Source organism: Actinia tenebrosa, unplaced genomic scaffold (assembly GCF_029948245.1).
Source record: "Actinia tenebrosa isolate PJP-AT-01 unplaced genomic scaffold, QUT_ActTen_1.0 PGA_scaffold14__42_contigs__length_11649687, whole genome shotgun sequence".
NCBI lineage: Eukaryota > Metazoa > Cnidaria > Anthozoa > Actiniaria > Actiniidae > Actinia > Actinia tenebrosa.
In genome coordinates this window covers 8,116,033-8,130,825 of record NW_028292574.1, presented here as the reverse complement: position 1 = coordinate 8,130,825, position 14,793 = coordinate 8,116,033, and the positions used below count along the sequence as shown (strand labels likewise).

Below are 14,793 nucleotides of genomic sequence, written 5' to 3'. Positions count from 1 at the left end.
GTTATTCCGAATTCTCAACCGAGGGTCTAATTGGCCATTTTAGAAACGAGTGAAGGACTGTGAACGAGTATATGAAAAATATTAATTTTTAAAAAAATGTACATTTTTCTAACTTGGTTAATTCTAAAAACTTGTTCCCAGTCCTCAACTCGTTTCTAAAGTGGGCAATAAGAGTGTCATAGACACTTTGAATATACACCTATTTCAAAAAACGTTGGCGATACGCGATAGGCCATTCCAACATGGAAATGGTTTCGTTGAATACAAAGAACATTGAATCAGTCTCAACACTAAGGTCCATGTTTTTGATGAGAATAAGAAGCAGAAACACAAGTCATTCCAGCTATTCTTGGATCTTGATAAGACCTATCGACTATCGCTTTTCGCCTATTGTCTATTACCTATCGCCTTTGGCGGTGACAACGTTTATTGAAATAGGTGTATGTACTACTCATATGTAGCACATCTAAAGCCTCGCAATTAAATACTTTTTTTTTTTTCACGAACACAAGGGAGACGTAGTACTTATCTGCATATGAACAACACATTTATATGCAAAGGGTCTATTACTAAGTATTAAAGATAATAGCTGTTCCTGGGTTTTACTTGACATCATTTCCTGTCACATGTGGTATGTTCATCAGCTGAATCACAATAGAATAGCTTTCAATAGAATACTCCAGTTTCGAGTTCTCTTTGCTCAGTCTCGTTTGTGCGTTATAACATTCAGCTATTCAACCAAAACCCGTGGCATTTTAATCAACTCGTATTGTACCGTAGTACGTACATTCCTTACTATAAAATGGACCTTAATAAAAGAAAAGAACACATTTGTACACAATCGAGGCGAAGACTGAGCAAAGGTGAACTCGAAATGGGAGAATTCTTTCTGGTCGACAGTACAATTTGGTCATGATTTGGCTACTAATGCAGCTCATTTTTACCAGCTGATTGAAACCCGTTAGAAAAAGACATCGTTCGCTTTTTCTATATTCTATGTTCGCTTAATAATAACTTAATAATTCCGTAAAACCCAAGAGTTTATAAAATAGACAACAACAAACATAAAATATTGTTATTAGGATTAATTAAAGATTATTAAGATCATTAAAGATAATTATTAAGATAAATAATGACAGTGGTTTCATTTATAGATCCTTTGTAGGATTGGATTCCCAGAAAAGATGGAGGTCAAAACAGAACACATAAAACCTATAGAGACAGTCTCAATTATTATATGAGTTTTAGGCCTTTTTACAGCTGCAAAAATACGCGCTTCTGAAGTAAAATGAATAAAAAATGAAAGCATCCTGCTACATTTTTTGCATTTCAAACAATCGATACACAGTAAGATGTTCACGGATGTGTGCAATTAATTAATCGCACGCGCGTGCTCTGTACATGTGCAATTACTTAATTGCACGGATAAAGAAAATATCCACAGCCAATCAACCAATCATAATCAAGTATTTTATGTAGATGCGGTATTAATAACTAAATCACACAAAAGTATATGAGATGAAACAAAATTAATGTAAATCTCAAAAACAACCAGTCCAGAGGTTGAGGAGCCCAAGATTTGATGGCTTCATCTGTTATGATTTCCACTGAGACCGGCTTGACCGATGACCGTGTGGTTGCTGGCTTGATAACTGAAGTAGTTGGTAATAATACTTCTGGTAGAAATAAGAAATGGAAAAGTTTTCTAGACACAGTCACTTCGTATAAACCAAGGGGATCTCAGCGGTATCATATGTGAATAGAGTTACGATTCGAGCTTTGTTTTTGCTCGGTTCTCACTTTATCCTACCTCCGCAAAAAATACAATAGTAGTTTATTCCTAAAAAAACCTAGCAATTTTAATTTCATTTCGATATTTGAAGCGATACTTTGTTTACAAAACAAAACCAAAACAAAACCACAAAGCCATTGTGATGTCGGTATGCCAATTATTCTCACAAAAGCTCGTCACGAGTTGCTTTGTGTCACCAGCCAATCGATCTCTAGTTGGCACATGAATTACGAAGGCTTGTGTCTCATAAGCTTTAGGCCCCGTCCACACGTATCCGGAAATTTTTGCATCCGCAATTTATTTATTTATTTATTTTTTTCGGATACGGGTTGCGTCCACACGTGTCCGCAAATTTTTGTATCCGTATCCGCAAATTTTACGAAAACGGATACGTGTGGACGGTGAAAACGATTCGAATACGCTGCGTGTGGACGCAAACATTTTCGTATCCGCAAAAAATAATTTGCGGATACAAAAATTTCCGGATACGTGTGGACGGGGCCTTAGTAATTGTGCTTATTGAAGATCAGCCAAGAGGTTGTTTCAGGCTTTGATCTGTGAGTTAGCCACTTAGATCAGCTCAAAGGCTGTTTCAGGGTTCAATCTCTAAAATATCCCTACACTTGCTTTGTTAAGCCCAGAAGTTTGAGGTTATTTCAGAGTTGATTTTCGATAAAGTTCCTAACCTTTGGTTATTAGTACATCAACAGTGTGGTCCTTTCTCTCGCCCATGACATTTCCATATAAGGCTTGACACGTGAACGTCATTCTACATCTCGACGTTGATTGGTTAACACTAACGCAAGGATAATGTGATAGGATATGAGAAGCTGATGTGTAATTCACTTGTAGTTTACTGATGACTTGACCTCTGTCATAAACATTTCCACTGGATTTGTTCGTGACGTCACCACCAGATGAAAACCACTTGAAATGAAGGTTAGAATCAGCGGTTGCCAAGCAACGAATGGTCACGTGAGAAGACGGTAAAGCCAATATATTTCCAGTTATCGTGCTGCTCGTTAGTTTTGGTGGTGGAACTAATGTATCGAAAAAAGAAATACAATTTAAAGATTTTCAATCAAAAGTAGCCCAAATATCGCCCAAATGGTTTTGCAAGAAGCTTGGGAGTTCTCAATATGGCTTGGATCATGGTGCAAGTGTTGGATATGAATGTTTCCCATGACCCATACCAATGTCAGCTGCATGTCTAGGTTTTTACTGACTAAGAGAAGACATCAACTGACAGTTATCCTATTATGTTTTTTGAAAAAAGAAGATGATAGACAGACAGATATTTTATAACGAGTTTTGCACTATTGTAAAGTACATCAACTCCAGTCCAAATATAAAAAAATACGTGGATTAACTAATTATACTGTAATGAAATTTTATTTAACAACATACTAATTAATTTAATGTATATTATGTTATTGAAATAAAAGCAAGCTCATCTCATAAGATGTTTGAAACACGTTATAATTTTTTTTTTATTATCTCAATAATACTACTTATTTTGCTTACTTGTGTATCATGGATTATTTGTAAAAAAATTTTTCAATATTCTAAATTCTCAAACTATACTTATTCACATTTTTGTAACACTCTTTTCCGCTTCTTTCAACCATATTTTTTCCTAATTACTACTACTAGGGTGTAGGAAGCTTCTTCATTAACCCTTTGGGTTGTATTCCTGCACTCTACCACCATAATAATTTACCCTTATGTTTTTTCATGTATTATTTTATATTGTTGTAAGTGGAAATAAAAGACCATGAACCTTAATACTCTGAAGTCCATTACGTTTTGAAATCATTTCGTAATGTGAAGCATTTGTATACATATTTTGCTACTATTTATTTGTAATTTACGGGAAGGATCAATCAATAAAAGAAAAAATAAATGATCCCCATGTAAGGCTGCTAGGTTCCTATCAATTGAAATCATGTCGCTACGAATTTCATCCCTAAATTAAGAATCGGTAAGTATGCATGTCTTTCGTCTTACAGCGAGTCTGGGCAGTGAAAGCACTTCCTTTCCCTGAAGAATACTGCCATTTACGAAACAAGATTTGGATACCGTGAGGTACCTAACTCCCCCCCCCCCCCCCCTCCCCACACACACACAAAGCCCCTACCCCTTCACCCCCCAAACCCAACCCCCCCCCCCCCCCAATTTTAGGGACCCGTTTTTAAACTTTATTGAAGTAAGTATATAAACTAACTTGTCACCTTGTGTGTTACCGTAGATATCAACCCTCATGCATATAACACCATTCCAGTCAACAGGGAGAAGACGAACATAACGAGCACCAACTGTGGGCTTAAGCCAAAAGACTCTTACTGCGTTACCATCAGTATTACCTTGAACACCCTAAATGAAAGGGTTGAAATAGGCAACTTGCATTAGCAAGTCACGTGACACACGTCCCTCCCTACCTCTCTTTAAATGAGCAATTCAGACAATAACAAGCAAATTAAAGGATTAGCATGATCAAGTAGCATAAACCGACTTTACGTTTTGGCGTAGAGTTCAATCCAAGACAAAAGCATAATTTAAAAAAATAAAAACAAAACAAAAATTTTTTAAACAAAATCAGCATGTGAGTTGAGTGCTTGTATGTTGTAAATATAGAATGTAGTGGAAGTGCGTGTGGAGGGACCTCACGGAAGGGTCCCGTATGGGGAGTGGTGGTTGTAAAATATATATAAAAAATATTAATTGAACCTCACCTGAACATTCATCCATCTATCGCTCGTGAAACCATAATGTACGTGATATCTCGTTACATAGTTATCTTGATTACCAGGATCACCTTGCGTTCCTATAGCAACTACCTCTTTCGGTGTACCGAGATCCACTTCAAAGTAAGGGTTATGGGAATCCTGTGTACACCAAGATGAGGATCCATACAGACGACCCTCCGACTCAATGTGGTCTGGATCAGAGATACTTGATGCTATTAAATGACTGTCGGGTATTTTTTTTCGTCCGTGGTCTGATTCAACTCCTAACGAACCTCGCCATGCTTTGGTTAAACCAAATTGTTAAGTTTTGAGAATATTACATTGGATTGATGACAAATGTATGGTATATTGTTATCAAATACATGCACTGGTTCAGCAAATACAACGTCATAATTTGTAATTTTTGAGAAGAGTTTGGTTAAAAGGTTGGACAGTTAACCAATGGTCCTCTTGCATTGAATTCCTAAAGGAATTGTTCTGGGGGACAAAATAAAACAATAAGTCTTCTTTTCATATGCGGAAAAAATATCGGTTTCTTTGCATCCCAGAAGAATTCCTCTCGGGACTCAGTGAAAGGGGGTCTATATTTTACTCATTACTATAATAATTTATCCATCTATCTATTCATTTAATATATATATCCATCTATCAATCCATCCATCCATCCATCCATCCATCCATCCATCCATCCATCCATCCTCACCTTGTCTTAGTCCATATATTTCTACTCTCATAGACTTGTGACTGTGATACTCCATTGGAAAGAACCTGACAAACTTAGCTGTCTTAAGGTTGGTCAAGGAATGATGCTTGACGGAAACCTCATTTCGCTCGCTTGCTTGAAAAATCTTCAAAATAAAAAGGTTTATTAATAGATATCCATTGCTAAAATATCTATTTTTCTCTATAACTAAACAGAGATTATAACATGTTAAGAGCTTGATATCGTTTCAATAGGCCTTTTGCAACAACAGGTCAAGTGACCCTACCCCCCCTAAAAAGAGACGTTGTGTCAAAATGAACAGCAGATATCGAAAGTGCACCTCAATATTAGTAAGAAGGCAAAGTTTCAGCTTATAACATGAAACACAGGAGAAATGACATTAAATACAAAATCGAATATTTACAAGGATTCGTTTGGGGAAATGTATAAATCCCTATAAAATATTCGATTTTATATTCAATGCTATTTCTACTATACTCAACATTATAAGCTAAACGTTTGCCTACTAAGATTAAGGTGCACTTTCGATATCTGGTGTACATCTCTTTTTACTGGGGATAGGGTCACGTGACCTGTTGTCGCAAAAGGCCTATTCACGAGTTTCCATACCCTATCGCAAACAAGTCTGCGGTGACCACATTGCAATGATAGAGAACCTCTTAGCACGTTGGACAATTATTCACATGTCTCTATCATATTACCAGGTCACCGCATTTATTCTTTAGATGCTGGCACGGTTACCTTTCAACGGGTGGCGCAGGAAACTGTAAACTGGACTACTGAACTTTTAGATTTCATTAAAAGAACGGCAACAGTCGAATTTAAAAAATTAAATTTCTCTCAAATATCCTCTTTTCTACTCACAACTATAGCATTAGCTATGGTAATGACCTACGCAGGACGAAATTATGCAGCTTGGGTTTCTAATGCATTCGAAATTCGCCAATGTCAAATTCTCTGTTCTACAGGGCTAGCCCTCGATTTCGTATGGAATTCTTTGAATATTCATGCATTCCAATGAAGGTCGGGGGAATTTAAAAGTGCTTGTATTTTTGAAGCTGTGCATTCTTTACTTTACCATTGGAATTTGTGAATCATATCATATTTGGACACTGAAATGAGGCTAATCCTGAGTAAATGAGTCTGTGATCAAAGAGCACAGCGGTATTTGACTAATTCGAGAACGGTCTATTTTGAGTTTTTAATCGTTTCAATAATTTAATTTTTTTTTCCTAACCTTCTTTTTTCCTTTGCTTTGCAAGTAGAAATCCCAATGAAATCCGTCCATTGAAAATGCCAAGTTGTAAGTCAGAACTTTGTCACCGTTCTTCCCACATCCCTGATTGGCAACACCACACAAGACATGAGGGTCACCGAGATCAATCTACAGTTTGAAAAGTTAAACAACAACTATTAGTTGTAAATTAATATCATTGCAAAAGGTATCAATTATATGTTACTTAAATAGACGGTTTGAGAAATTTTTCATTTCGCTGCACAGGCAAGGTCCGCATACAATTTTTCGTTGGCCAACTGCGTAAAATGTAAGGTTCGGAGTTGAAATAAAACAAAATATCTTTGAAAAATACAACCTACTTGCGGTGGAATGAAAGGAAGGAAAAATTGGGAATTTGAGGATTTTTGCATAGTGAATTTGCAGAAATCCTTAAATACCAGAGTTTGAAATAGCTTCAAGTGCGCAGTGCATTGTAGTTGACTAGGATGTTTTAATAAATGAGTACTCATGGTGCTTCTCCTAACACTTCCCTTGGCTCTGCCACCATCCACATGCTTTATAACTCTATACAGCACGCTAGAGCGTTTCATATTTTATATTGTACTTAAATTCAATATTGCACTATGAATACGCATGGTGGTTCTCCTGACACCTTTCTTGTGCTCTGCCACCTTCTGCTTGCTTTATAACTCCATCAGCCCGCTAGAGCGTTTCATATTTTACATTGTAAATTCAATATTGTATCATGAATACGCATGGCTATTCTCCTAACAACTTTCTTGTGCTCCGCAACACTCCGCATGCTTTACAACTCCACACAGCACGCTCGAGCGTTTCATATTTTATATTGTAAATTCAATATTGTACCTGTAAATACTCATTCTGATGGTTTGTCTGAGCTGCCCAGCAAGATGGACCATGTAATCTCCCATACGATGGTATATTGGTGGTGTAGCTAGAACTAGCTGTAAATCGGTAACCAGGAATTCTTCCACCGGCACTGACACCTGTTATTGCCTTCGAACATGCTAACGAAAACGGCAAAGTTGTTATCGAATTAAAGATGGCCGTCAGAAGGTGTTATGAATGTTAAAACATTTCATCGCAAAACTTCCAGCTTGTGATAATAGATGCAATTTGAAATGTAAGTTGCATTGCAGCAAAGCATGGATTGATTTTTGAAGTTATATTTAGGTTGCTTTTGTTTTTGTTTTTGTTTTTGTTTTTGTTTTTGTTTTCCCTTTGTTTGAGTGGTATCCCTACTCATGTGTCTTCCTATGTGCAACCGTTAAACAAAGAAATAATACTCAAAGAAATAAAACCTGGTCTGAAATGGGATGTCGATGGTCTATGTTCATTTTGGCGTTTTGTATGTACCTACCATCATAACTTGTGCCATAGACTTCGACCCTTACACACACAACACCGTGGGACTTGACTGGTACAAAGCGAATAAACTGAGCAAGAGAACAGTTGTTCAACGCGTGCTTTGATACAGAATTTCGCTCGTAGTTCCCAATAAATCTCTAGAGAAAGAGAAAATGAGAAAGGTGGTGTTGTCCTTGCATAATAGAGCTGTTTTCGTGTGACTGTGAAAAGCTCACAGCACGAACACGGTTGTGACACGGCAAGGCATACACCAGACCAATCATATTGCACGATAATTTGCTCTCCATCCAATCAAATGCCCGAAAAAACGCCGCTGACACGATGCTGATATGATCACGCCAACGTCACGGCAGCTGCAAGATCAATCACATTGAGCGAAAAAATTCCCCAATATAAATTGTAGAAAACGTCACGGTCGCGGCAAGCCACGCATGCGGCGCCGACTTCTTCACAGTCATATGAAAACTGTTCTGAAGACACGTTCAACTCAAAGTACATAACTAACGCTAAACCTCATTATAGATTCGAACTGATTCCAGTTTTATCATACCTTTATTTTGTTGCCTTCCTTATAGTTCTCCCAATTTTTACCATCCATAGATATCTTCAGCGTGTAAGCCTCTACCCAATCGTCAGTCTTACCATTCCCCTGCGTAGCTACAGCACAGATCACATGCGCTAACCCCAGGTCAATCTGTAAATAAGGGTTGTTGTCATTCACTGACGAACACCATGAGTCACCCATAGTATGCAGCAGTCTTCCCTGATAAGCATGCGTAGTATTGCTTCGTCTGGATGATGATGTCATTGCCACGTCCTTGATGATGTTTTTGTCTTTGATTCCAATTGGTTGGTTGTCACAAGATGCTGAAACAACACGAATAAAGTGTTTGTTTAAAAAAAACCTGGAGCCTCTGCGTCCTATTGCAAGTCAAAACAGCTTGTTGTCCTCCTCCAACTTTTCTAGAGGGTTTATCTCCTTAAATTGTGCTGCACGACTAGCCCGAAGAGGAATATGGGTAAAAATCACTGAAGCAATGTTTTTTTTAAATTGCGCTATAGAATATAATTATGGAGAGTACAACTCGAATGAATCAATGTCTTTGCGTTTTGCGAAAAGAAAACAAGTAAATAGCTCCTTCTTTGATTTTCTTGCCGAGGAGTTGTGTCATCCTAACCGCTCACCCGAGGCATGGCTAATCAAAATGGAAACACTGCGAGCTCAAGACGTGGCTAATGATATATCCAGCTACTAGTAGCTTTTTCACTTATTTCTACCTATAATCCTTTTCGGTCTAGTCAGGTAGTCGCGAAGCCGGTCAGTTTAGTGAGAACGATTTTTAAAAAAGACTGTATGCGTTAGTCTTTGGCTAGGAAGAGTCAGCCTCTTAATGAGAAAGCGATATTTCTATTATTCAATCCGAGGTTAAAGAAAAAACTGTGTCGAATTTTCATTATTGGGGGACATATTTCCAACACGGCGTACCCTATTTCGTCCCCTGAAACAGACCCACAGTGCTCTCCAATGATGCAAACTCGACCCAGGTTTTTCCTCAACCTCGGAATGGATAACGAGCGGCTAGACACCTTCACAACCATAAATCTCCATCCTTAGAGCAATCGCTTTGTTCCATGTTTTCGGCAGCAACCGAAAGTAGCGCACGTGATGTCTGACGTCAAACCAGTAGAGGACAAGTCCTTTATTGTCGATATTTCCTTCAAAAGACTTTAAATGGTAAGACGACTGTCAATACGTTATTCGTATTATATACTACAACTACCAGAAGCCCTTGCGCACCTTCCGACAAAGCAGTAAGGCGCGGGAAAACTCACACACTCACGAGATTGAACACACACTAATAAAATATATTAACTCTCAGTGATCAAAAAAAATTAACAAAATATAAAACATGTCCCACTCAACCCAATACCACCACTTGCCACCCAACCTTTCGTTATAGCACTAATATTTGCTTTACATTCTCCTAGGCATACACTATCAGTCTTCTGTTAAGGACAAACACTATCCATATGCTCATTCATTCACGCACGATTATATATATCGAGAATTTGTCATTCAGCTGGTAAAACGTGAACCCGAGACCAGAAATAACGCTTGTATATACAAGAAGCAATAGTGCCCTTCATAGTTCCCTGCGCCATCTTGAAAGGTGTCTGTGCATCTAAGAAATAAGGCAGTGACCTTGCAATAATTGAGACCTCTTTTTGACAACTTGAACAACTATTACAGCTCTCTATCATTGTAAGGTCACCGCCGTTCTTCGGTTCGATGCAGATAAGGTTACCTTGAAGAGGGCTGAGGCAACTGTGAAGGGGACGTCAATTGTTACATCATGATATACCTCTTTATCCTTGCTAGGTGTATACTCGTACCAGTCCCCTCCATAGTTCTTGAACTCCAAGTTATATGACGTCACCCACATTTGTTCAGATGAATCCCCCTGAGTAGCGATGCCTGTCAGTGTTTTCATCTGACCAAGGTCCACCTCTATATACTCCTGGCTCTTAATGCTAGGGTCGTTAATACTTCTACTGCGCCATGAATACTTGTGATGCAGTCGACTGGAATGCGCCCCATACCTTCCATGTTGGTGGGGAAGCTCGGAGGTGGCTGTAATCTGGCGGTTGGTGATGCCATAGTTTTCGAATCCAAGGGGACTTTTGCAGTTATCTTCGATCGTGTTGACAAAGAAAATATTTAGTATAAATTCTTGGGTTTTTCAGTTACCATTATCGAGGGGGTGAAGGGTATTAATTAAAGAAAAGAAAGTAATGGTACTCAAGGAAAAATATTTTGATTCCGCTAGAAATAGACCTTTTGAGCTTAATTTGATGTGGCTCTTACCAATCTCAGACCACGTTTCATTCACTAGAGTATCATTTCTTTGTTTAACTGTTGCGCATGCGCAAGATACGTGGATTTGGATAAAACCCAAACAAAGGATTGTATTCTCAAGAGAATGACACGTGGTCTGTAAGGGGGGCGGGGGGGAGGGGTGCTTCCAAGCTCTATTACTGGGTTTCAATCAGCAGAAAAGAGTCTTTGAATCTTATTATCTGCTCCAAATGATCGTCAACAACTGACCACCATGTGCTTTTAGCCAGAACTAATTCTACTTTTTGATTCAGCAGATGAAATATGAAATTTATGCACAGGAAATGACGTGAAGCGAAACCAGGCATTTGGGGACTAAATGAAGCCTACCTAACTGAGCTCCATACAATTCAATTCTGAGAGATTTCCTATTATTATATTCTGTAGGTTGAAGACGAATAAACCTTGCTGTCGGGTATGGAAACAATATGTTCTTCTTTAAAGTGTTCTGGTCGCTGTTGGCTGAAAAAATCTACAAAAACAATAGATATGCGCAAATTTAAATATGGCGACTAATTTGAATAACTATTGCTCATAGGAGGCATCATCAAATATAAACAAGTAAAAGAGGAAGGAAGGAAGGAAGGAAGGAAGGAAGGATGGAAGGAAGGAAGGAAGGAAGGATGGAAGGATGGAAGGATGGAAGGATGGAAGGAAGGAAGGAAGGATGGAAGGATGGAAGGATGGGAGGATGGAAGGATGGGAGGATGGAAGGATGGAAGGAAGGAAGGATGGAAGGAAGGAAGGAAGGATGGATGGAAGGAAGGAAGGAAGGATGGAAGGAAGGAATTAGGAAGGAAGGAAAGAAGGAAGGAAGGAAGAAATAAAGAAAACTAATAACAGTGTTTAGACACCTTTTCTATTGCTTTGAATTTGTAAGTTGTCCAGTGTTTACCATCGTCTGACAAAACAATTTTATATTTAGAAACCCATCCCGGATCCTTCTGTGAACCCTTTGTTCCAATACCACAGATTTGATAATCAAGTCCAAGGTCGATTTGAAAATAATCGCCAGGGTTGTTTTGATGTAACGGTGTCCAGGATGAATCGGAGTCAAGCCTTGCTAGATGGGGAAGGTGATTCTTACTATACGAAGAACTGGCTGTGAAGTATTGATCTGGAAACTGCTCTTTACTTGTTAAACCAACTGGAATTTGGGTACATCCTACAGAGTTAAAAATAGCATAACCATCAAATAAATGGTATTATATTAAATCATATCTAATTATTGGAGGTAGAGAATAAATCCTAGGAATAAGTTGTGGCACGATTTTAGAGATCTTTTGTATAATTGAACCCGGAAATACGTCACAACTTAAAAGCCCTATATCTCTAGCTTTTTAAAGAAGTTGGTAAACAAATTCATTAAATTTATAATATTTATGTATCTGCCAGAAAATTTTGAAGAAATTTTTAAACTGAAGCTTTCGAACGATCTTATATCATCAGGGGAAAATGCGTTACCTAATCTATAAAAATCGTGAATATCGATAGGTCGTTTGAGGGGACGGTATTTTCTAAGAGTGAATGCGTGTTGGTATCCTGGGATAAGTGATTTCTAAACAACACAAAAAATTTGAAAACACGTGGCAAAGTACATGGGGAAAATAATTAAGTTAGTTTAGCCTTGAAAACAATACCTATTTCGATAAACGTTATCAACGCCAAAGGGAAAGGCGATAGGCGAAAATATAAGCGATAGGAGATAGGTCATTCCAAGATCCAAGAATAGCTGGAATGACTTGTGTTTCTGCTTCTTATTCTCGTCAAGAACATGGACCTTAGTGTTGAGAATGATTCAATGATCTTCGTATTCAACGAAACCATTTCCATGTCGAAACGACGTATCGGCTATCGCCTTTGGCGATAACAAAGTTTCTTGAAATAGTTGTATTCAAGACCTCGGGCACAGCTTTTCGTTGTCCGGACCTTCTGCCGGTAAACAGTCTCTATAGTTAATACCTTTTGCGGCGGTTTCTTGAAGGATAAATAGAGAAATTAAGAAGCAAAACATGCAGGAGAACGCATTGTATTTTCCCATCAGACAAGACTGATAATAACAAATGACGTCAGTAATTAGATTAGCGCGCGTGCACTTGCATTTCAGATAGACTTTTGAGTTTTCGTAACAATTGTCGTCCTAGAATTCTCATGAGGAGATATAATTTTGTGTGAGCAAGAAAATTCGCGAAGCATTTTGGTAATAGTTGTCACTGTCGTTCTACTCTGACTGTGAACACGCGAGTTTGTCAAGCAATCAGATTAAGAATCGAAAACAATAGAATTCAAGTTAACATGTATTGAAAGTCTATAAAAACTATTTAAGGAGATGGAATGATGAAGGAGAAATAAAGGCAGTATATTTACACAAATAAAGAAAGAAAGAAAGAAAGAAAGAAAGGAATAAATAAATAAATAAATAATTAATTAATTAAATGAATGAATAAATAAATAAATGAATGAATGAATGAATGGATGGATGAATGAATGAATGAATGAATGAATGAATGAATGAATGGATGGATGGATGGATGGATGGATGGATGGATGGACGGACGGACGGACGGACGAATAAATAAATAAATATGTATATATAAATAAACTCCAGTGTTGACGGTTAGAGTAAAACGACAGCAAATGACGCCATCAAGACTGTCCTATTAACTGCCAACCACGTGTAATCAATTAAGTAGTTGCATTAGAACGATTTCTAATGAAATAATGATATAAATAGATATGATTGTTTCCTGTATGACATCGTCAATGAATTATAGCGCGCGCACAACGTGCCTTTTTCTGCGCGTCCTTGAATGGTTTGTTTTACCATGCTGAAGTCATGAAACTTATTTTCGTGGCCTCCCTTTTACTTCTGATCTTTTTCCCTGGTTTAACAAGCCCTACTCTACACGAAATACGAAAATGTAAGTTGATTTGGAATGTAATTATTTCGGTAATAAGACATCTATTGTTATAATTTCGCTTACTCATAAAATTATCCAATTTTTCCCACGACTTGCAGCAAATTTCTCGGCAGCTATTTCGTCGTATTGGCTAAAATCGTTTTCTATTGTTTGTTAGCCAATCGTAAGCTAGAATTTTGTTTTTAATTTGCACTGTATTACACTTTGTTGCGCTAACTATATTACACTTGAACAACACTGCTCTAAACCAATCAGAATTGACTAACGTTTTTATGTATATTATTACCTATATTATTTAAAGAGTTTTTATTTTTAATTCATTAAACATCTTTTTAGAGCCAGCATCAATTGAAAAGGTTAAATCTAAGATCGAAGGGTGTCCTGGGTAAACAGCTAATTAGGTTAATGTTATGCATGTTTGCGATTCTCCAGCATTGATTGAAGTTACTAAACAAAGCATTTCTTCACACTTCATGAATTGTTCTGTATACAAAAAATCTTCAAACACCCTGGATATCCTCTACTTAAAATACCTCTCGGCCTTGGTTTCAACAATTTAACATTTTTAACTCGACAGTTGTTTTTTTTCCAATTTGAGGGTTGTTTTTTTTTTTTTTTTTTTTTTTTTTTTTTTTTAATTTGCTGTATGTACTTGAACTTTTAAATGAAGCACTAAATAAACTATACTTTAGATTAATTAATAGCATTTGATCCTTTGATCTTTAGACGAAGACGTCATCCTAAGACTAAGGAGAAATGGCAACTACAATGTTTTTCCTTACGCCATCTTTTACAGTCAGGAGGGTAGCACGTTCACTCTAAAGCCTCGTGGAGAACTTAGAGCCAGATACTTTAATCGTGACGATGTTATCATTGATGTAAAACCATTGGAAGACGAAGTGAAGCCAGGAGTAAGGCTTTTAGCAAGGATAGGACGTAACAAATATTCACAAGATGTATACATACCTGCAAGAGTCACTCAAATATATATTGAAAACAAAATTATGCTAAAACCAGGTACTATATTTATCAAATAACACAGCTTTTTCCATGCTTCTTTCAGTAATAAAACAAGCAGGAAGTGACG

At 37.5% G+C, this 14,793-nt stretch overlaps 1 protein-coding gene across 1 annotated transcript; it reads right to left on the bottom strand.

The window, feature by feature from the left end:
- Positions 1-2,473: 2,473 nt before the first annotated feature.
- On the bottom strand, positions 2,474-13,612 carry LOC148911408 (uncharacterized). The gene is made up of 13 exons (XM_089029368.1): positions 13,576-13,612; positions 11,681-11,950; positions 11,116-11,247; positions 10,253-10,581; positions 9,477-9,615; positions 8,440-8,756; positions 7,882-8,026; positions 7,368-7,528; positions 6,501-6,647; positions 5,243-5,387; positions 4,525-4,820; positions 4,024-4,165; positions 2,474-2,832 (listed from the first exon to the last, which is right to left on the bottom strand). Exons 1-13 carry the CDS (start codon positions 13,610-13,612, stop codon positions 2,474-2,476), a joined length of 2,619 nt encoding a protein of 872 aa, XP_088885494.1.
- Between the last annotated feature and the right edge of the window lie 1,181 nt (positions 13,613-14,793).